At 34.9% G+C, this 19,945-nt stretch overlaps 3 protein-coding genes across 5 annotated transcripts; 2 read left to right on the plus strand and 1 right to left on the minus strand.

Annotated features, from left to right (window-relative positions):
* Positions 1-6,782: 6,782 nt before the first annotated feature.
* LOC100245790 (dynein light chain 1, cytoplasmic) lies at positions 6,783-10,524 on the plus strand. The gene is made up of 2 exons (XM_002284791.4): positions 6,783-7,208; positions 10,150-10,524. The coding sequence occupies exons 1-2, from the start codon at positions 6,981-6,983 to the stop codon at positions 10,303-10,305; spliced, it is 384 nt and encodes a 127-aa protein (XP_002284827.1). The 5' UTR covers positions 6,783-6,980; the 3' UTR covers positions 10,306-10,524.
* A 1,280-nt stretch (positions 10,525-11,804) lies between these two features.
* LOC100268116 (F-box protein SKIP28) lies at positions 11,805-14,089 on the plus strand. Its single transcript, XM_002284793.4, has 2 exons — positions 11,805-12,527; positions 13,428-14,089. The coding sequence occupies exons 1-2, from the start codon at positions 12,111-12,113 to the stop codon at positions 14,025-14,027; spliced, it is 1,017 nt and encodes a 338-aa protein (XP_002284829.1). The 5' UTR covers positions 11,805-12,110; the 3' UTR covers positions 14,028-14,089.
* Positions 14,090-14,452: 363 nt separating this feature from the next.
* On the minus strand, positions 14,453-19,644 carry LOC100256139 (glucan endo-1,3-beta-glucosidase 3). 3 transcript variants are annotated; one of them, XM_010655115.3, is made up of 5 exons: positions 19,269-19,639; positions 17,718-17,804; positions 15,286-16,539; positions 14,971-14,998; positions 14,453-14,874 (listed from the first exon to the last, which is right to left on the minus strand). In XM_010655115.3, the coding sequence occupies exons 2-5, from the start codon at positions 17,719-17,721 to the stop codon at positions 14,718-14,720; spliced, it is 1,443 nt and encodes a 480-aa protein (XP_010653417.1). In that variant the 5' UTR covers positions 17,722-17,804; positions 19,269-19,639; the 3' UTR covers positions 14,453-14,717. The 3 variants fall into 3 exon arrangements, with proteins under 3 accessions (XP_010653417.1, XP_010653375.1, XP_059595070.1); XM_010655073.3 differs by lacking the exon at positions 17,718-17,804 and having other exon boundaries at positions 19,269-19,644; XM_059739087.1 differs by lacking the exons at positions 17,718-17,804; positions 19,269-19,639 and adding an exon at positions 17,261-17,710.
* Between the last annotated feature and the right edge of the window lie 301 nt (positions 19,645-19,945).

Here is a 19,945-nt window from a genome sequence, read left to right on the forward strand (position 1 = left end):
TGTCGTGGGCCTGTACTTTTGGGAATTGGGTAGCCCCACGACTCCACTAATGCTATTAGATAACTATAAAATTATTAAAGAAAGTGAATGTTACAATCTTGTCTATTCAGATTAGGAAAATAGAATTTGTTGGTATAAATTTTTTGAAAAATCTCCAAAGCATTGCAAAACAGATTTTTTTTTTTTTTTTTTGTACTTTAAATTAAAAAAATGTAAAAGATTAATGATATATTCTTCAGGCCATCAAAGCCCCAAATATCTCTCCATGGTCCAAACCACATCATCAAATCAAAATTTCACTGCAATTATAGCCAGTTAAAATTATCTAAATTCAACTTAAACGCTCAAGCGAAGAGTCAAATCAAAATGAATTAGATGATCGATCCTAAAAGATTTTGAGAAAAATTATGAAGGAAATAAAATAAAAAGTAAAAACATCAAAATAATAATAATAATTCTATGTAAAAATTAAATAATTTAAAAACATACAAAATTTTAATTAAATTTTATTATGTTTAATTTTTTTTAGTGATTTTTAATGAAACTAAAAATAAGAAAATTATTTTTTTATCATTTTTTATATTGGTTCTTTCCAAAAACTCAACATACCCACTATTTTTTCATAGACTTGAAGAACTAATTTAACAAATGTGTTGCACTTGATGCAAATTTTAACCCAAACTTGATCTGAATTTTTGCAGGTCATGGGTTTGGACATGTGTCTAACTCATAACATTTTGTCTATAATATTAAAGATGTTTCTTTTAGTATTTATTATGATTAACTATTATAAACTCTCTGCTTGAAAATTTTTATATCTGAGTGTTAAAAAATTTTAAAACATTTTCTAAAATCGGTGCTAACACATGTTAGAATTTCATCTACTTACTGTTGACATTATCATATAAATTTTAAAGGTTTTTTTCTTTTTAAATTTAAAATTTTAATAAATAAAAAAGATTGAATTAAATATTGAATTATCTGAATTTAATCTGCTTAATTTGCATAGTTCATTCGATTCAAAAATAGACTAATGTGGTGTTTGTTTTGTTACTTAATTCTGAATAGAATCTTAATACTTAATAGTGTTAAATATTAGGTGGTTTGTTTTTGTAATATTTTATTTATATGTATTAAAAAGTAAAAAAAAACAATATGTTATTTTTTATATTTAGAAAAAACTACATATTTTTATTTTTTTCTATTTAATAAAAAATTTATAATAAGTCATGAAAAGTAGAAAAATAAACAACCTAAATTCTTATAATAAATTATTTTCAGCAAAAAACCAAAAAAATAAATACCACCGATCTCAAAAAACTTAAATTAGATTATGCTTGAATTAAATATTTTGGGTTAGATTTTGAATTGAATGGGTATGAGTTTGGGTTGAAGTTGGATATGATGCCAGACCGAACCCAATCCCAAAAGAACAATATGAACAACCAGGAGCCAGATTTAAGTGGGCCTCGTCTCTTCAATGAGCTCATAACCATTGGCCCATTATAGCGTTGAAAATAATTGTGGAACGTCAGTTCCTTCTATATCTGAACTACTTTTTCCCAAATACAACGGAAGGCCAACTGGGACACATGTTTTGACTTCACAGCATTGATAAAATAGAGAAGTGAAGCAACTTCATTCTTCCTATAAATTTACATGTCATCAACATCCAAATTGAAGCCATTTTTCCATTTAGGACCATTTCATCTACTTATCATGGCATCCAAAAATCGATATCCTTTTATTTTAAACAATTTCTTTATGTTCTTCAAAAACATATGGTTTTTCAAACTTTCCGTAGCATGGAGAAAGAGACAATTTCAAAGATACTTCTCCATTTTTAAAAGCCTTATTCGTTTAGGTAATAGTATAGAATTTATAAGTGCAAAGATTGTTTTACTCTTTTATTGGTTGAAGTTAAGAAAAAATCAAACATCGGAAAACTCTAATGAGATGATGATAATGAATTTCAAAATCAAGGGAGAAGAGGTGATATGGGAGATCAAAATGCCAATTGTCTCCACCGTTCTAAAGTTTGAAGAGGAGCATTGAAGAGGGTTTGACTATGAGAGTGGGGGCAAACCCTATGATTTGATCAATTGATTTTGAAGGATGCAGATATCATCGCACGTTATGACTTCTATAGACAATCAATGTTCATCTTACTATGATGCAATGGCGAAGTTCAAATCATACTTAAAACCCAAGATGTGAAAATTTTTAGAGAAAGATAAAGACTTAGAGGGTGTTTATTTTTTTTGGTTTTTTGCATAAAGCAATTTATTTTCAAAATTTAAATTGTTTGTTTTTCTACTTTTTAATGATTTATTATAAGTTTTTTCACTAAATAGAAAAAGTCAAAATATTTAACTTTTTTTTAATAGAAAAAATAATATATTGATTTTTCTTTACTTTTTAATACTTAATATAAATAAAATACTACAAAAACAAACAACCTAATATTTGATATTATTAAGCATTAAGGTTCTATTTAGAATTAAGTAAAAAAATAAACACCACCTTCATTTAGAAAAAGATGAGAAAAAATTAAAAAGTAATTTTTTTCAAAAATTTAGAAAGTTTACTTTGTTGACAGTCAACAATAGTAAAAAAATTTTGGTAGGACAACGATAGTGTGTTGGAAATGGACGTGAATTGGTTCCTCTTTCTATAGAAACCAAAGGAGGGGGTGCAATCAAAGGAGGGTTTTTCAAAATCTAGTGGTACTTATGTGATGTTAATCTGGCATCCATGTGGTAAAATTTGTTGTATTTCTACCAATACTTTTGGATGTATATTTTTTTAATATATATATATATATATATTTATTTAAAATTTTATATTTTAATGAAAAAACCTTCAAGATTTTTTGGACATTTTAAAAAATAGTAAGTGAAAACATATATAGTTTTTTTTTTTTTACCAAATATTTTTTTTCATATGTTCTGGGTATAGCATAGGCATTTCAAGAGACAAACTAGGATAAAAATATCGATAATTATAGATATATCGATACTTCGATTTTGGAATAGCTATTGGACTAGCAGACGATGAGCAGCAACCATGGATCTTTCGTCTTCTCCTCTTATCCTGTTCTTTTTCTATCAGTAAATAATGGGATTAGAAGGCATCTAGAATCCCTTCTACCAAGCTATCTCAATCTTGGCTTTCTGATCTTACTTATGAGTGGTAGTTCTTCGAGTTGCTAGTGTAAAGCCTATGTTCTAAGGTTCTATAAGAGAAGAGCAGGCTAGATAAGAATGGTATTAGTTTGTATCTCCTTGCCTTTATTGCTGCTAAGGGTCACCTTTGGATTCTTAAGTAGGGGGGCAAGGAAGAGCACGTAGGAATGTCGACCACTACATAAGCCATTAGTGGCTGAGAGAAAGCGAGCAGGACCTTGTATAGGTTGGGCGGAGCTTGAAGAAGCGAGCCCCTCTCAGAGAAAGCCATTGCACGCTAGCCTAGCTAGCTAACTTTTTTCAACTGGCTGTTATGTTAGTTGTAGCACGCCTTCCCTCCTTCTCTCACTTCGGAAAGATTTAGCAGCATTTTCTTATGATGACCTGAAAGATTGAGTGGGATCTGTGAGGTTGGTTATAGTAAGGCCCGGCTGGAAAGTGTTCTTGCCTCTATCATTAGCTCGGGTAGTCCCCGTTTTTAGTCTTTTAGTCACCTTTCAATGGCTCCCTTAATTATGTGCAAGGAATTGCCCTCTTTAGTAATGGGAAGCGGGCTAGTCCTCGAAAATGCCCGTTCCATTGGGGTTCACAATCTTCCTTGCTGCCATATGTATTTACCTTCTTGCAATGGTTTATCAGAAGTTCGCTCGGGATATGGCAAGGGGGATCCCCACTTTCCCTTTTGTTATTTGCAAAGAGTTGTGTATAAGGCCAAAAGTGAATAGACTTTAAACCATACCTATATCCTTAGTAAAAAGATGGTCTAGGCATTCTTACCTTAGGAAGATAGTTAGGAGGGAAAAAAGCAAAGACCTCCTTTAATCGAGCATAGTTCCGTGCATGTGTAAAGTTCCAGCAATCAAAGTAAAGGAAAGATGTACTTCTAATCGTTAGTGTCGATACTTCAATTTTACGAATATATCGAATGGATATTTTAACAAAAAAAATTGATTGTTTTAAAATTGATCAAAATTTATATACACTTATATATATATATAAAGTGTACATTGATTATTAAATTACATCAAAAATCTAACAAAGAATGAAAAAAATTGAAAAATCTAACTTGAAAAATCCTAGATAAAGAGAAAAAGTGGATAAAAAATATTGGATTTGTGTTCAAGAATAAAAATAAAAAATAAAATGGGAACAACAACAAGAAGAAGGGCAATAATAATGAATTGTGGCAACCAACAAAGGGTAGGGTGTGAGGTTGAGAATTTTTAAGCTTTTTTTTATTTTTTGCATCTAAGAGAAAAGCTAGATATTTTATATTTTTTATTTAGAGAAAAATATATGAAAATAAATGATAAGTGAAAAACCAAAATTAAAAAGTAGTGGCTAAAATTTGAATGTAAATTTCTTTGGTATTTAAGTTGAAAAAACAAATAGGTACTAAATGTATATCCTGCATTGGGGGATATCTATGAGAAACCCAAGAAATAACGTATGGATGAATATATGTTTATAATCTACGATATTCTTTGCAAAATGCAAGCTTTCAATGACCCAATAACAACATGAAGAAATTTGTAGAAGGCCTCTAGGATAAGCTCCATACATTAGTTTCTGAACGGCCCATAGCCTAAATTTCATAAAGCAATTTCCAAAAAGTCCAAAGGCCAAATGCCACGGAGCCATTTCAAAAAGGTCAATGTCTAAGCTCCATAGAACCGTTTCCAACCTAAATTTCATAAAGTAATTTCCAAAAGGCAGATGGTCCAAACTTCATCATAGAGTCCTTTTAAAAAGGCCTTTGGACCAAGTTATATAGATCAGTTTCTAAAATGCCCATAGGACCGTAATAGCCTAGCCTTAAATCTGCACAACCACTTCTAATACAAACCTCAAATCTCTAATGTAAGCCTCAATGGATGAACAAAAACAATCTAAGAATCCGCTTTCAAATAACAAGATAAATTATCATTTTAATCTTAAATATGTTTTCAAGCTCGATATATTTTTACTGGGCACCATCAATTTTATTATATACATTTTTTTAAAAATAAAACAACAGTTTTGTACATATTATTACTTATTTTATTATTTTTGAAGTTTTCTTTAATATTTTTATTAGTTTTTATTTTATCAATATTTTTTAAAATCAAATAATTATCCCCGTTTAAAAAGGCAAACTATGCAATAAAATTACATTATTTGACGATGTTTTTATCCTTGCTTGAGAAGGCAAGCTATGCAAAAAGCCTAAATGATGTGGAACAGCCCACTTATTAGCTCTTCATAATGATGATTTCTATTTTGATTTTTTGAAGATGTATGATAAGTTAGCATGCTTTTTATTTCAACATTTAATCATGATCTTTATTTTGTATAAATTATTACAATAGAAGATTTAGATATAAAAAGTGAAGGTCAAGATCCAAGAGTCTCAAAAGGAAAGTAAAATAAATAAATAAATAAATAAATAAAATTTTATTTCAATTACCATTATTATTATTATTATTATTATATTTATGAAAATGAAGAGCATATATTTTTCATGTTATTTAAAAACAATTTTTTTATTTAAAAAAACTATTTTTAAAAAAATTAACATGATATTTTTCTTTAAAAATGATTTTTAAAAATAAAAGGAAATAAAAAATATTTTTTACATAATAAATAGCGATTATTTTTATAAATTTTAAAAATAAAAGGAAAATATGTGTCATTCGATCATATTTTTTAAAATTTGTTTTTAAAAACGTTTTTAAGTTAGAAAAATAAAAAAAAAGCTTCAAAATACCTAGCCAAATGTCGTCAATCGGGCACGAAAATTCTTTCATAAATAATAATCTTAATTGAACTGGAGAGGAATGGTCGCTAATAAAATAAAGAAGTTAGAACTTAGAAGGTGGAGATGCCGTCCTTTAAAGGGCAGGCGGGCCCGACCAACTTTCAAAGGCTTTCAGTTAATGTGGGCCCAAGCGCCCTCTTTTGCTCCGTAATTGTCGCCACTTTGCCCTAAAGTTTAGTTTAGGGCCCTCGGCATTGATTCGGCCTTTTGCTTTTTCAGCCCACCACTTTTTCTCTCTCTTGTTTTGGGCCACCAGGTGGGATTTTGCCTAACCCAAATTTGGATTATACAAAATTTTTAATTGCTTCACATCATTGAAATTTTCAAGTAATAAATACAATAATAACTTATTTCATTTGATCTCGATAATTTAGTGACCACGTAGAAATCATGAAATAGAGAGAATATATTGTTAAGAACTTTTTTTTCTATCTAATACAGGACATCACAAATATTTCTTAATGGATATAAGGAGGCTCTAGAATCATTTGTAACGATTTGTTTCAAATTGTGTACCACTTTAAGCTCAAAAGGACCTTATTTTAAAACACGTCTTTAAAATTTTTTTTAAAAAAAAGAAAATCATATTTATATAGTATTATGAACTTTCCTTTTTATTTAATGTGGGATATCACAAAAAAAAAACCTCTTAAAATTAGATAAATTAATTCCAGAAATCTAAATTTGGGTATGCAGATACCACATTCATACCTTAGGATTTTCCAAAAATTAAGAAGGAAAAAGTAAAAATGAGAGTTACCGAATTTGAATGAAAGAATTGGTAAAGTACGTAGTGGGGCGGCGAGTACGATGCCCGGTGGTTGTATCCCGTGAGCACTATTTACGGAAATCACACTATAATTTTGTCTGCTGCCCCGAGCCCAGCGGCCTCGTGGATGCCACAAATGCATTGAGAGAAAAGAAGAAGAAAAACTGTTACACGGGGTTGGGGGAAATTACAAGTTGTGGAGAGCTTGTTGGTCTCGTAATGAGAGAAGATGGAAATGGGGGGAGCAGAGGAAGAGCTGGAGAGGAGGAGCAAGTTCCTCAGCAGTCTCATACAGAAGAAGAAAGCCACAGAGCAGCATGATCATCTCAACGTCCGCGTCAGAGCCTCCGACATGCCTCTTGCTTTGCAGAGCCGCGCCTTCAAATGTGCCCGTGACAACCTTGACGCCATGCCTGGAAAGCTCGACAGTAAACGCCTCGCTCTTGCGCTTAAGAAAGTACAACATTTCCCTCCTCACTTTGTTTTCTCTTTGACCATCAATCCATGGTTTCATATGTTTGTTCGGATCTTTTATTCAGTGCCAGGAGTAAAGGGCATGGACTAAATTTAGATTTTTCTTGTCCCTTCATCTCTCTCAAGTTTTATCTTAATTTTCCATTTAAGGTACAATGGCTTATTTAGATTGTTATTTCTCAATTTTCTTTTTCTGGAGTGCCTCCATACACAGTCCACGGTTGGTCCAATTGATTAATTGTGTTCGCTTAGCTGAAAAAAGTTATCCCTTGCTATTTGTGGATTCTTCATTCAAATTTGAAGGGGTATTGGGTAAATTTGTGTATAGGCAATCCAATTGTCTACCAGTGTCAGATTAAGCTAAAGATATCTCTTTTTCTTCATATTCTTTGCTGTGTTCGTCATTCTCAGCTCTAAATTGTATATTAGCAGTAGAGAATATCCAAGAAATTTGTATATGGGTAGACAAAATGTTGTAATGTCGAATTGAGTTTTTTGATTTCCCTTTCTTTTTTCCTGTTCTGATCTTTTTCTTTTAGTTGTGCTTAAGTTTGGGTGTCCATAGTAAAGTTAACTTGGTAGTTCAGTGGTTCAGTTTTGTCAGTTTTGAGTTGGACCTATTTAATCTTAGTTTGTGATCCTTAATTTTAACTCTAGGGCTGAATGTTATATGAATCATTAATTCTTGATACTTTCTATACAGGATATCAAGCTTATGTGTAGAGGTTGTCCAATAGGTTATTGTCAGGTTGAATTTTTTTTCTCTTGCATCATTTAGAGGATGAAATTTAACCTAGAGTGTCTTCATTGGAGTATGGATTTTGATTATTTGAGGTACTTGGATAGAAATCAGCATGACTCCTGATTGTTAGAGAATTAGCACAAACTCTTCAGGCCATTATCATTTCATTAGTACAACAAATAGTAATTACTCTTTGAATAAAATGCACAATAATCAGCTTTACTTTAGCAAAATAGCTCTTAGCTGATGCTAATTTTTTTAAGGGTGGGTCAATTAGTTTGGGGATAAAGAAAGATGCAAAGAACATAAAGTAAAGCTTAGTTAGATATCAATCTCAATCCCCTTTAATTGCTAAACCACTTACTATCTGGATAGAATAATAAACTGCTAGCAAAATCTTCATTTCGCCTCACTTAGTAGTTGAGACAAGATTTTTGTTGATTGAGTTGTTTGGTCCCTTTTTGCTCCTCCTTAACATGTGATCTTGATACAGACTTTGAAATCAAGAGGTACTGCTATGTTCTTTCATTGTTTTTTGTTACTCCTGTAAATTTTGTAAATGATCAGTGAGCTTTTAACTCCACACTGTCTATGGTCTAGATTCTGACTTAACTGACTTGGGAATAGCATTCAGACATGTTTTAAAGTTAAGTCTGCATTTTTTAGGTTCATGAGCCTACAATTTAGAAAAAAAAAGGCTACCCACATCCACATAAGAACCAACCAAGCTACCTTGCATTATGCGTATTTGCTGCCAATCAGAAGGGTTTTCCTTGGAACAACATATTTCCTGAACCTATCCATTTATTATTGTTATTTTAATCTCTTTTGTCAATTTGATGAAGTGCTTCTGAAGTGAAGATTGGTTCATTACTTGAATCTGAGCTCTCAACTTAATGATTACGAATCTCAAAACAATTCCAGTAATCAGGTCAGATTCAGGCTCTAAAAACGCTCTGTTTAGCAAAGTAACTGACCTGTTTGGTTCCAACCTAGACACTGAATAAAGGGTTGTGAATGGTAGTTAGTTTTACTGGATAATTTTGTTCTCTGGGTGAAGCTGCAAACGATTGGCAGGGCTCTAGCCTCTACAATATACAAATTTTTAGATGTGGATTGGGGAGATAGAGGCTCTGATGATGGAAATGTCCAGGATTTAGTGCAAAAGGAGGAAAGAAAAGTAAAGGACACTTTTGGTTAGGATTCACTTTGTAGTTTCCTTATGGCAGATATATGGTGTTATGTAATTGCAGAACTAATGGTTTCTATTGATGGCAGGTGGTAAGGCCTTGTGAAGGCATTTTCCTACTAAGAGAATTTACTTTTGCGTTTTTGGGGAGTAGGACTCATCTTGGTATTTTCTTGTAGCTTTGAGACTATTTCAAGAAACTATCCAGTGGTGAAACTCTGCTATGTTTCTCCATTTCTTCCTTCTTTTCCTTCTTCTCTTTTTTGCTATGATCAAATTGTATTATTCTCTTGAGTGCAGCCATTCTATTTCTTATATTCCCAAATCTCTTTTGGATTTGTTATTCCTAAGTCTTCTTTTTTCTTCTTTTGTGATTCTATTCTTGATTGCTATAAATACCTTTCTTTCTATTTTCTTAAAATTTTCTTAAAAAGAAATGATGTTAATTCATGTGCTTCACCCCTGCTTCTACCAATGTTTTAACAGCTACTCACTTGTGGCAATGCTCCATCTCTCAAACTTTACCCTGCATATTTCTATCAGAATGACCACAATTACCAGCTGCTGTCTTAGTTGGAAGAGAATGTGGGCATGGTAATTCAATAGTTTCCTGTTCTAAGTCTCTGGTGATTAGAGCATTCAGGGTACCACTTGAATTGTGTAAAAACAGGCCTTGGGATTCAAGAAAATATTGGTCGAAGCACACATGGAGGGAGGGAGGGAGACTTTAATAAGTATTATAGTTCTCATTTGCTTGTCAGAGCACCTTGAACTAGACTTCATGGAATGATTGATAGTTTTTAGTGACATATGGATTGTTGCTCATTCCCCTGTTCTTGTTGCTGATACATTTTTTTGGTTTATAGTTGTCTTGAGTTAGAAAGTTTCTTGTTGTTGTCCGGGCTTCTATTTACTTAGTTTTGTTCCAAATCCTGTTGCTTGAATCTTAATATATGAATAGCTCATAACGCAATTTTTTCATCTTCTGGGCAGGAGTTTGATTCATTATATGGTCCTGCTTGGCATTGCATTGTAGGAACTAGCTTTGGCTCATATGTCACGCATTCCCTTGGAGGTTTCCTGTATTTTTCAATTGACAAAGTCTACATCCTTCTCTTCAAGACTGCCGTCGAGCCTCTAGACCATTAACACTTACTACAACTTCGAAAGCCATGCACCTCTATGTGATTTCAGAAACCAGGAACGAAGAATGTCATTTCCTATGTAAAATTATGAACAGTAAAGATAAAAAAGTATCTATCTTTTCTGTTGTAGTCTTATTGTGTTGTATTGATTGACTTCTCTTATGGTATTTAAAAGCATAAAAGAGAGCTAGTCTTGTGGTGGGTTTGCACCAGAGTAGTCCAAGCAATAACAAAGTTTTTATATGATCAAATTTAGGAAATGTATGTGTTCATGGATTGCACATTTGCAGATGAAGTTAATGAACTGATCTTTCATGGTTTATGCAATTGATTAAATAGGCCCCCTATGTAGTTTTTCTGGGTGCTTTCTGAAATATGGAGGCATCATATTGAATCCATCTCCAAATGAATTACCTTAGGAGCAGGAGCATGATGCTAGGAGGGGATTCAAATAAGTAGCTTGAAAGTTGCAAATTTGAGAAAAATGGAAAGCCAAAAATCTGTGGATTCACCCAAGGATTCAATTATGTAAACCGTAGAATTAAAGAGTAACAGGAATAAAATTTGATCAAATTTTGCACTCCTCATGGGCTCCAATCTTGAGCCTATAGGTAGCAAGCATATTTAGGAAGAGACTCATAGTTTTTGTAAGAAAATGTTTGGACCTACAATTTCAAATGGTGAAAGAAGTTCAAGGTGATTGAGAACCAAAATGGAGAACAATTAGGTTGAAGCATGGAAATCCCGTTCTCTTTTAAGTTATGTTTGGTTTCCGAAAAAGTATTAGGGCAAAAAGATAAAAATACTAAGAAAAATAATTTTATCATATTTTGTTTTACTATGAAAAAGGCAAAAAAAAAGTCAAATATATTTAAAATTATTAAAAAATTTATATATTTTAAAATAATTTAATTTGTATATAAAAAAATTAAATAAGTGAAAAAAAGTTATAAAATTATTTTATTGACTTCAAATCAATTTTTTATCTTCCTTATTTTTCTTTTTCTTTTATTTTTTTTTCCTTTGTATTTTCCTTCAAACATTCTAAAAACCCCACAAATTCAAGATAATTAATATCTTCAACTTTTTTATAACCTTCCTATTAACATAATATATTATATTATATTTTCAATTTTCATAATTTTTTATTTGTAACCATAAATTCCAATACACCACTTTTAATCCTTGTAACTTTCATATGTAACCATAAACTACTATTTTTAATTTTCATATGTAACCATAGAATTAATTAAAAAAAAACATATTTAAAGTGTGTAATTAAAAATAATAATTATACATGAATTATTGCTAAAATTTAAATAATGAAAAATCAATTTCCAATCCTAAAACATTCATAACCAATATTATTGAACTTGGTTATAGTCGCAGATAATAATTTGTGTTGATAGATCGTATTTATATCTCGTTAAAATTAAGGTAATAGATTAATTAAATCAATCCAAATGTTTAAAAGGAAATCCCACTTCATTATTAAATAGGTCACACGATACGAAAGTGGAAGAGTCGTGTGATTCTTTGTCACCCTTCAACAAGCGTGAAACCTCAATTTTGCAACTAACAACTATCACGTAATGCCCCCCCTTCAGTCCAAACCAGAAGGGAAACCTCTTTAAACCTCAGCCTCACAAATCACTCTCTCTCCCTTGGCATATCCATACGTTTCCAGCCTGCTGCATCTGCAATCTGAATCCTTTCTTCGCTGTGTACAATTTCTTTTGATTGAAATCTTCAATTCTCAGCTCTTTCTTCAAATTTGATATTCAATTTTCATTTCTTGAGTTCATTAATATGAAGAATTCACATATTGTGGAGAACAAAGAACACGAGGCTGTTAATGGGTCTATGCTAAGGGGGGCAGTTCTGCCTTCACTTGGTCATTCGCAAAAGGAGCTTACTATCCAGGAGGTTGAGCGAGGGCCGCCCCATGAGGCTTTGCTTCTCGTCTTAGCTTACCTTCCTTTATTTGAGCTGCTCAACATGAGTGAAGTTTGCAGGTCACTGAGAGATGCAGTGGACAAAGATGTGTTGCAGTGGCTGGATATCATCGTGGAAAAGCCTTTGAACATGCTGTTTTCTGATGAGATTATGATCAAACTTACCTCGAAGGCGAATGGTAGGTTGAGAACTTTGGCTCTGATGAGCTGCACCAAGATTACAGATGATGGACTTCAACAGGTTATAGAGAAAAATCCCCTTATTAACAGGGTATGAATATCCAAACCAGCATTTACCGGTTCCTTGTTTTCTATCTTTAAATTCATCTAGCACCATGCGTTATTTAATAACTGGGTAGAATAGTAAATACTTTAAGCAGTCATAGCTGAGGAAGAACTTTGATAGGAGATGGGGATGGATAAGATACAAATGGAGATTGACTCTTCTATATATATATGTAATGCACTCTTAACACTTTGTTTAACTCAACAATTCAATTAAGGCGCTGATGTGTGGTGGATGGTAATTTGAAATGCTAAGCCTAGGACGGTAAGTCCTCAAAATGCAGAATTTTAGTGGTGACTTTGAAAATCAGCCTGCCATATTCCTTTTGCTTTTTACCTCTTTCAAAGAGAAAGCAAGGCGATAAAGGGGTTCAAAAATCATCCGCATCTTTTTAACTTTACTGGACAACCATCAACCTCAACATTTTGGTTCCAGTTTCATGATTGCAGGAAGAGAAATATGCTTAGTTTGGTAATTTTGATCAAATTTTGAATATTCATGATGGGGTGGGATTGTTTTTGTTCTCCCTTTTTTTTCCTTACTAGTTGAGAGAACAATGCCAAGATCTTGGGTCAAGTAAGCTCCCTTGTTCATTACCATCTATTGTTAGTTTTATTTGTAATGGTTCCATACAAAAGGATGACTAATGCATTGGAAAAGCATATGGTGACATTTTTTTCATTAAAGAAAAGCAGAGGGAACCAGCTGCAACTTTCAACGCCTTAAGTAGAATATAGACACCAACTGTCCAGTTTGAAAACATGACCATCTTTCTATAGGGAAAAAAAAAACTGGAGAAATATAGTGCTGCATAATGTATCCTTTATTGCTAAAGAGACTGGAGCACATCATAATTTGACTCTATGTTCTCGTGTTTTGAATCAGCTCTATTTGCCAGCATGCACTGGCCTAACTCCTGAGGGCATCATGAGAGCAGTGAAGACGCTAACCGAACATTATCAAGCTTTAAAGTGTGTAAGGATAAATGGTGTCTACAACATGAAGAAAGAACATCTTGAAACACTTAGCTCCTACCTTCAAATGAACCCGGCAAAGATGGAGGGGCAAATGCAGCAGCTTTGCTTCTTTCATGACCATAGAAACATCTCAGTACTCAGAGTTGAAGAAAGTTATCGCCCAATTGACCTGGAAATCTGCCCGAGGTGTAATGAAGTAAGGATGGTTTTTGATTGCCCAAGGGAAACCTGCAAGAAGAAGAGGGAAAGGGCGATGGCTGAATGCAGGGGATGCTACTTTTGCATTCCAAGGTGTGAAGAGTGTGGCAAATGCATTGAAGTTGAAGAGCCTGGGGAGGTTGTTTGTGCAGATGTCCTGTGTTCAGATTGCTGGCTTCAGCTCCCTAAATGTAATTTCTGTAACAGGCCATATTGTAGCCGACATGCCAATCTGCAGCACAGCACTTCAGGTTCGACAGGTTTTATTTGTTGCATTTGTCATGTAAATTTCATTGGAGATTTCATGTGATTGAGTGGAATGTCAGGCTATAGGATGATGAAAGGTCATAAGAAGGCTTGAAATTTATTCAACTTTCTAGGTTCTCATTTCCAGAACTGATAGGGCTCTGGAATCAGCCATTTTCATTCTGAGAGTTTTCATGAGCCATTGAATATTTCCATTGCTCATTGTAGAAAACCATTCCTCAGTAATGCAGTGAAGCAAACATGAAAACGATCAAGACTTGTGGGGTTCAGCAAGCTATAGAGGAGACGAACTTTCCCTTTACTACCATCTCTTAGAATTTGGGATACAAACCAAATGCAGAATTTCCATTGGCATCCACCTTTACACTTAAGTCCAGAAACAACTAAGCAAACAAAAAATTTGCCAATAATTGAGTGAGTAGGTTAGAATCATCATACATCATCTTAAGATAGACACTGCAAACCAGATGAAAGAATAAAACATTGATGTGAGTCAAGCTGACCCAGCAAGATGGTTACAACAATAAATCCCATATAATCCCTTTGGTTGGTTTGTACAGAATCCGGCAAACCACTCACAACTACTTGCCTTAAATCAATCTCGCTACCCCTTACCTTCCTTGATGGAACAAAACTGGGCATGCTGCAAGTCTTCAAACAGAAGTGAAAACCAAATGTTTCCAAGGATTCAAGTGCAGTTAAAAAAGGAAAACCGCAGAAGATAGAACTGCATTTACAACAAAACTGCACTCCAAACTAAAATACCAATAATCATACAGCTCATTAAGGCACCACTGCTATAGAAATATTGTGATTGAGAGCCAGAACTTGTTGAATTTGAAGATGGAGCCAGTGATGTGCCATTTATGAAAGTGTTATTTCTTCCAGCACTACACAGAAAATGAGAGTAAACAGAAAATTCAGCATATTATCTTTGGCCACCTTAAAATTACAAATATTAACATTGTAACAGCTTTAATGCATACCTTCCTGGGAATTTGCATGACCCATGACCTGCACCAATGAATAAAAAAACCCATCAGTAACTCTGCATATAAGTAATTTCAATCATCTAGTTTTCACATGTGGAAGTTTCTAATTTAATTTAAGGCATTAAAAGGCATGCATTGTGTGAATCCACTAAATCTCCATGCCCAATACTAATGCTCCGACAACTCATGTGATCACTTGAGGTGAACCATAGTCAAACGCAATGATTCACACTCTATGCTCCCATGATTGTTATCGGATAGTGAGTTTATCACTGTGATTCTACAATTAACCATGTTACGATTCCATACTTGGGTCAGTGGTAGTGATGGTCGCCACCCCATTGAAGTAACAGGTTCCTTGACCCATAGCCATCTGGTGATAGTATGCATCAAAAGCATATGTTGCATGTGCAACCACATTGTCTGGTTCAGAACATGGTTGCCCCTGCAACAGAGGGGAGCAGTCCACTTTGCCTGGTCCACAAGCCCAATCCAGTGCTGCCTGTAGCATCTTTGGGTCAGCACCATCCCTTGCAACACAATATGTCTGATTTGTGGTGTCATTTGCCAAAACCGTCCCAGAACCCGTCAAATGTAGGATATAAACTGGCATTCCATTTGCATCAAAAAGTCCCCAATTCTTCTCTGAGACCGACCCAGGTCTCAAATCCTCATTGTACAATTCGTAAATGTATGTACTAACAGCAATACCAGGGTGTTTGGGAGTCCCTGTGTTGTTAAGCACATGCCTAATCAAGTTACTGTTGTAAGTGTTAGCATTGTCAATAGTAGCATCTGGCTCAGATGAGCCGCCCTTGGAAGGCCAGCCTGATTCAAGAACTACAAGGGGAATATTGGTGAAGTTTAGGTATGACATTGCAAAAAACGCTGCATCAACAACAGCATCAAAGACATTAGTATAGTGCAGGAGCGTATTAGCATCCACAGCTTCCTTGTTTGGAGGGAGAGGACGGAAGAGTGCATAATCCAATGGGATCACACTATTTGATTGCATGTAATCGTAATATGGGTACACATTGAGCATAAGATATGAACTTGTGGACTGCAAAAATTTGAGCAACGGAACCATCACCGGTTCCCAGGAGCGGTTAAAAAAGGCTTGGGAAGGTGGGAATGAGTCAAGTAAGATGGAAGAAGAGTGTGGAGTAGAGACTTTGATTTGGGAATCAAGATTGGCAGCAACAAGGGCAGAGTGGATAAATTTTAAGGCAGAGACTAGAACTGGTGCTGCATTTGGGAGGGTAGTTAGCACTTCAGATCCAACAGCTATGGCTGTGATGTTAGTGGCAGGGATGTGAGCTAGCACATTCCGTGCAACCCAGTTGGCTGCAGTGGCATTGGACTGGCCAATGCCAAGGAGTTGGTCATTGGGCACTGAAACAGTTACACGGATTCCTGTATTTGCAAGTGCAAGAAGCATGGCACGATCAGCATCATAGAGCCTGACATGTCGGATTTGCTGAGACTTAAGGAGAGCCACCACTTGAGTTGGGTTTGGCATATTAGAGAGGTCTGTGCCTATATTTACACCAATGAAGGCATCTGGAACAAAAAAGAGAGAGATCCATGAAAGGTTTAGACAAATAAATAGTCACTAAACGGAACTCATACCATCATCTCCATCAGAAATAATAAAATAATCCATGAAAGGGTTAGACAAATAAATAGTCACTAAACAGAACTCATAACATCTCCATCAGAAATAGTTAAATAACTATAATACCCCCTGAACATGCAAACAGAGAAAGAAGATCCCTCATGTAAGAAACCATGGTTAATGCAGGGTAACTAAAGTACAGAGAATCTATATGCATTTTGCAGATGAAAGAAAATAGACATCAATGAAGTCCAAATTTTACATCATTCCTCCCAACAAAATACAACACAGGGTCACTCCAGCAAGCTACATAATATCCAGTCACCCAGACCCAATAAGCCACCTAATATTCACATACTTCTCCATATGACCTATCAAGAAGTGCACACATGTATTACATTTTAACAGTAAAGATGATCATGCTAATCCCAAAAAAATTAAAAGTCAATTTAAGCAGAAAATAAAATAAAAGGGGGGGAGTGGCAAGGACTGAGTAGATCCTCCAATTCCATTTTGGGAAAAGTAACACTACACACCCAAAAAAATAGGAATACAACAAAAATAAAATATAAAACATAAAATTAAGAGACACCAATACTAGAAAACCCTCTCAAAGAAATGTAACCATTCATAGTCTAGGTAATCTTAAAAGAGCTTGAACAGTACATATTTGTATTGTGTGTTTGTAAAATTCTGCTTTTTGATAGAGAAAAGTCCATGAATAAAAGCCACCAGTTTGTGGGCCCCAAAGTTTCCAATGCTAAGTTCCACGATTCCTGAGAAATAGATTTTGCAGTAATTAAATGCAATTAAAATTGACAGCTTTGATTATAAATAACAGAAAGGACACGAGGGATGCCATAAAATCCAGGCATTATTGTTTGTCTTCTTCTGGAGAAGCTCAGATGGAGGACAATAATTCATATTTCTTACACACTGGGGCTGAATTTCTCTTTATTCTACTACCGTCAAAGACATGCAAAAACTGATACAATCACACAGCTGTAATGGCCATTTGTGGCAGCCAAAGGTGGGGAACCACCTGACAAGTCGAAGGAGGAATCTTTCGGCCATATGAATTTATAGTATCACATATATCAATAATGTACATTAGAAAACCCACCCATGGAAATGACAACTTTGTCCCTCTTCGTATCTAGATTTGGAAAGCTTTTGCTTGCTTCCTTGCTCGTCTCTAATTTTTATAATGCTGTTTTCGCCCACAAAAAGAATAGAAAGCGTAAAGTCCAAGTGTCCAAACATTCCCTAAGAGGGTATTTAGAAGCATCAATTGCATGGCAAAGTCAAAATAGCAGCATCCCATAGAGTTGTTATACCATATGCATGAATTAAATATGGCTAGATGATTTGACATTTGAACTCAATTTTTGACCTACATGCTCGTATGGGTGGATGTCCCATTCACAGCACACTACACAACAGGGTTAACCTCCTCTCAAATAGAGAGGGAGAGAAATGCAAAATCTTGAATTAAAAGCCATAATATATATTAAGAAATAAAACGGGGACCACGAGTCATACAATTTGTCTAGCTGACCACCATCCTAACATGGGCCACACAATTACCTCTCGGTAAACCATCATGCCTCCTTTATTGACCGTATTGAGATTAATAAATATACAGATATGTACGCACTAATTTTAAAATAGTTAGGCCTTAAGAGAATGGAGGGGCCACAACATACGCACTACACCAAATAACTATTATATCTGAGGCAAATGAACTGGTTTTCAATCTAAAATCCCCTGACAATTGGATCTGTTTTCAGAGAGATGCATTGTGAGAACTCCATGCACTGAACAATTGGGTTGGACGCCATGGGCTAGTGTATATAATATGGGCTAGGAAATGGTTATAATACCCTATGAAGTAGATGTGTCCTACTGACATTCTCGGGTAAGGGTATTTTGGTCCTACGCTAGAATGTTTTAATGGCTATATGTACTTTTACCTGTTCAAAGAAAGCCTTATGAGCTGGGAAGCAATAGGGGCTGATTTCAAGGAGGGGTGATAAGAAAAGCTTGGAGATTTTCGAACAGAGGGAAAGATTTTTCTGCAGAGCCCCCTGCTTTTGATAAGAACTGAGAAGAAAGAAGACTGTGGAGGGGCCAAAGCAGGGAGATTTTCAAGTTAAAAGTTGAGCAAAACCACTCTGTCTTCTCCCTTTCTCCAACCCTCCAAGACAATCTTATTTCTGCCCAAATCACTCTACCGAGAGGTTGAATCGATAGGACGGACAAATAAAATAAGACCCACTTACACTTCAAATCACTCAGAAGAAATCCACGAAGCTATTGCAGATTCATCAAGAAGAACAACTCGATTACAACTATGATAAGAAAATACCCACAACCAAGACAGAGAGAGACCCACAAAGACACACACCAATGCACACCAAGCTTGTACGGGAAGAAAAGAGGTGTTTTTAGAAGAGATTGGATTAGTGAAGTAAGAGAAAACAAAGAGTACATTTGAAAACGGGAACAAAATGGACCACATCTCATTCCAAATCATTTCACAACACAGAAACCATGAGGGGTACGGAAAATAAGCGCAAAACACAACTGAGCTTAGGCAAGCATATGAAATGCCCACAAAGAGAAACCCAACAATACAGATAATGGAAGCAAGTACAGGAAGAAGAGAGCTCACCTTCATCAGCAACGGTGCCAGATACCACTAAAAGGAGGAGAAAAAGAAAAGGAACCATTGATTCATGGGTACAAAACCTCATTCTTCCCAAACCATCCATCCCACTGAAGCAGTCCCAAAAGAAATCCAGAAAGGAAATCTATTCTAACCCAAAAAAAACTAAAAACTACAAAAAGAAAGAGACAACACAGAAGGAAAGAGAAAGGGAGAAAGAAGGCATAGAGCTGTAGAAGGGTTGAACTCCATAGTTTATGAGAGAAAGTAAAAGAGGTTTTGTACCATAAAGTTTTGGGAGGTGTGTTAGAGATCAGACGGCCCAGATTACACGACATTCCACGGTAAGCGGTGAGGCCTACCACACAAAGAAGCTGGGTCGTTTGGCGCGGATCCGGCCTACAGTATCCTTGGCTTTGTGTGAAATCACGACCCACGAGGATACCGCCAGTGCTGACGTGGTGCAGGCTTGCAGCAGCTACGTTCAACGGTCATATTCCAGACAGTCCCTTTTTATTTTTATTTTTTAATATTTGTTTAATTATTTATATAATATTTATTCCGGAGAAATGGTGGCCCCTGGCCCTGGAGCGTAAGTTCACTCCCCTTTTTCTTTTTTTTCTTAATACAAAGTGGCGTTGGGGCACGAGTGTGATCCCATGGGGACGTCCCCACGGTAAGTT

The sequence above is a fragment of the Vitis vinifera genome, chromosome 1 (genome assembly GCF_030704535.1).
Source record: "Vitis vinifera cultivar Pinot Noir 40024 chromosome 1, ASM3070453v1".
In the NCBI taxonomy this organism is placed as follows: Eukaryota; Viridiplantae; Streptophyta; class Magnoliopsida; order Vitales; family Vitaceae; genus Vitis; species Vitis vinifera.

Coding starts and splice junctions, on each gene's coding strand:
- LOC100245790 (XM_002284791.4), top strand. CDS start 6,981: ATGGAAATGGGGGGAGCAGAGGAAGAGCTGGAGAGGAGGAGCAAGTTC. Junction 7,209..10,149: donor TCGCTCTTGCGCTTAAGAAA/GTACAACATTTC, acceptor TCTTCTGGGCAG/GAGTTTGATTCATTATATGG.
- LOC100268116 (XM_002284793.4), top strand. CDS start 12,111: ATGAAGAATTCACATATTGTGGAGAACAAAGAACACGAGGCTGTTAAT. Junction 12,528..13,427: donor AAAATCCCCTTATTAACAGG/GTATGAATATCC, acceptor GTTTTGAATCAG/CTCTATTTGCCAGCATGCAC.
- LOC100256139 (XM_010655073.3), bottom strand. CDS start 19,368: ATGGATGGTTTGGGAAGAATGAGGTTTTGTACCCATGAATCAATGGTT. Junction 14,999..15,285: donor CATCACTACCACTGACCCAA/GTATGGAATCGT, acceptor TCATTGGTGCAG/GTCATGGGTCATGCAAATTC. Junction 14,875..14,970: donor TCATGCAAATTCCCAGGAAG/GTATGCATTAAA, acceptor TTTTCTGTGTAG/TGCTGGAAGAAATAACACTT.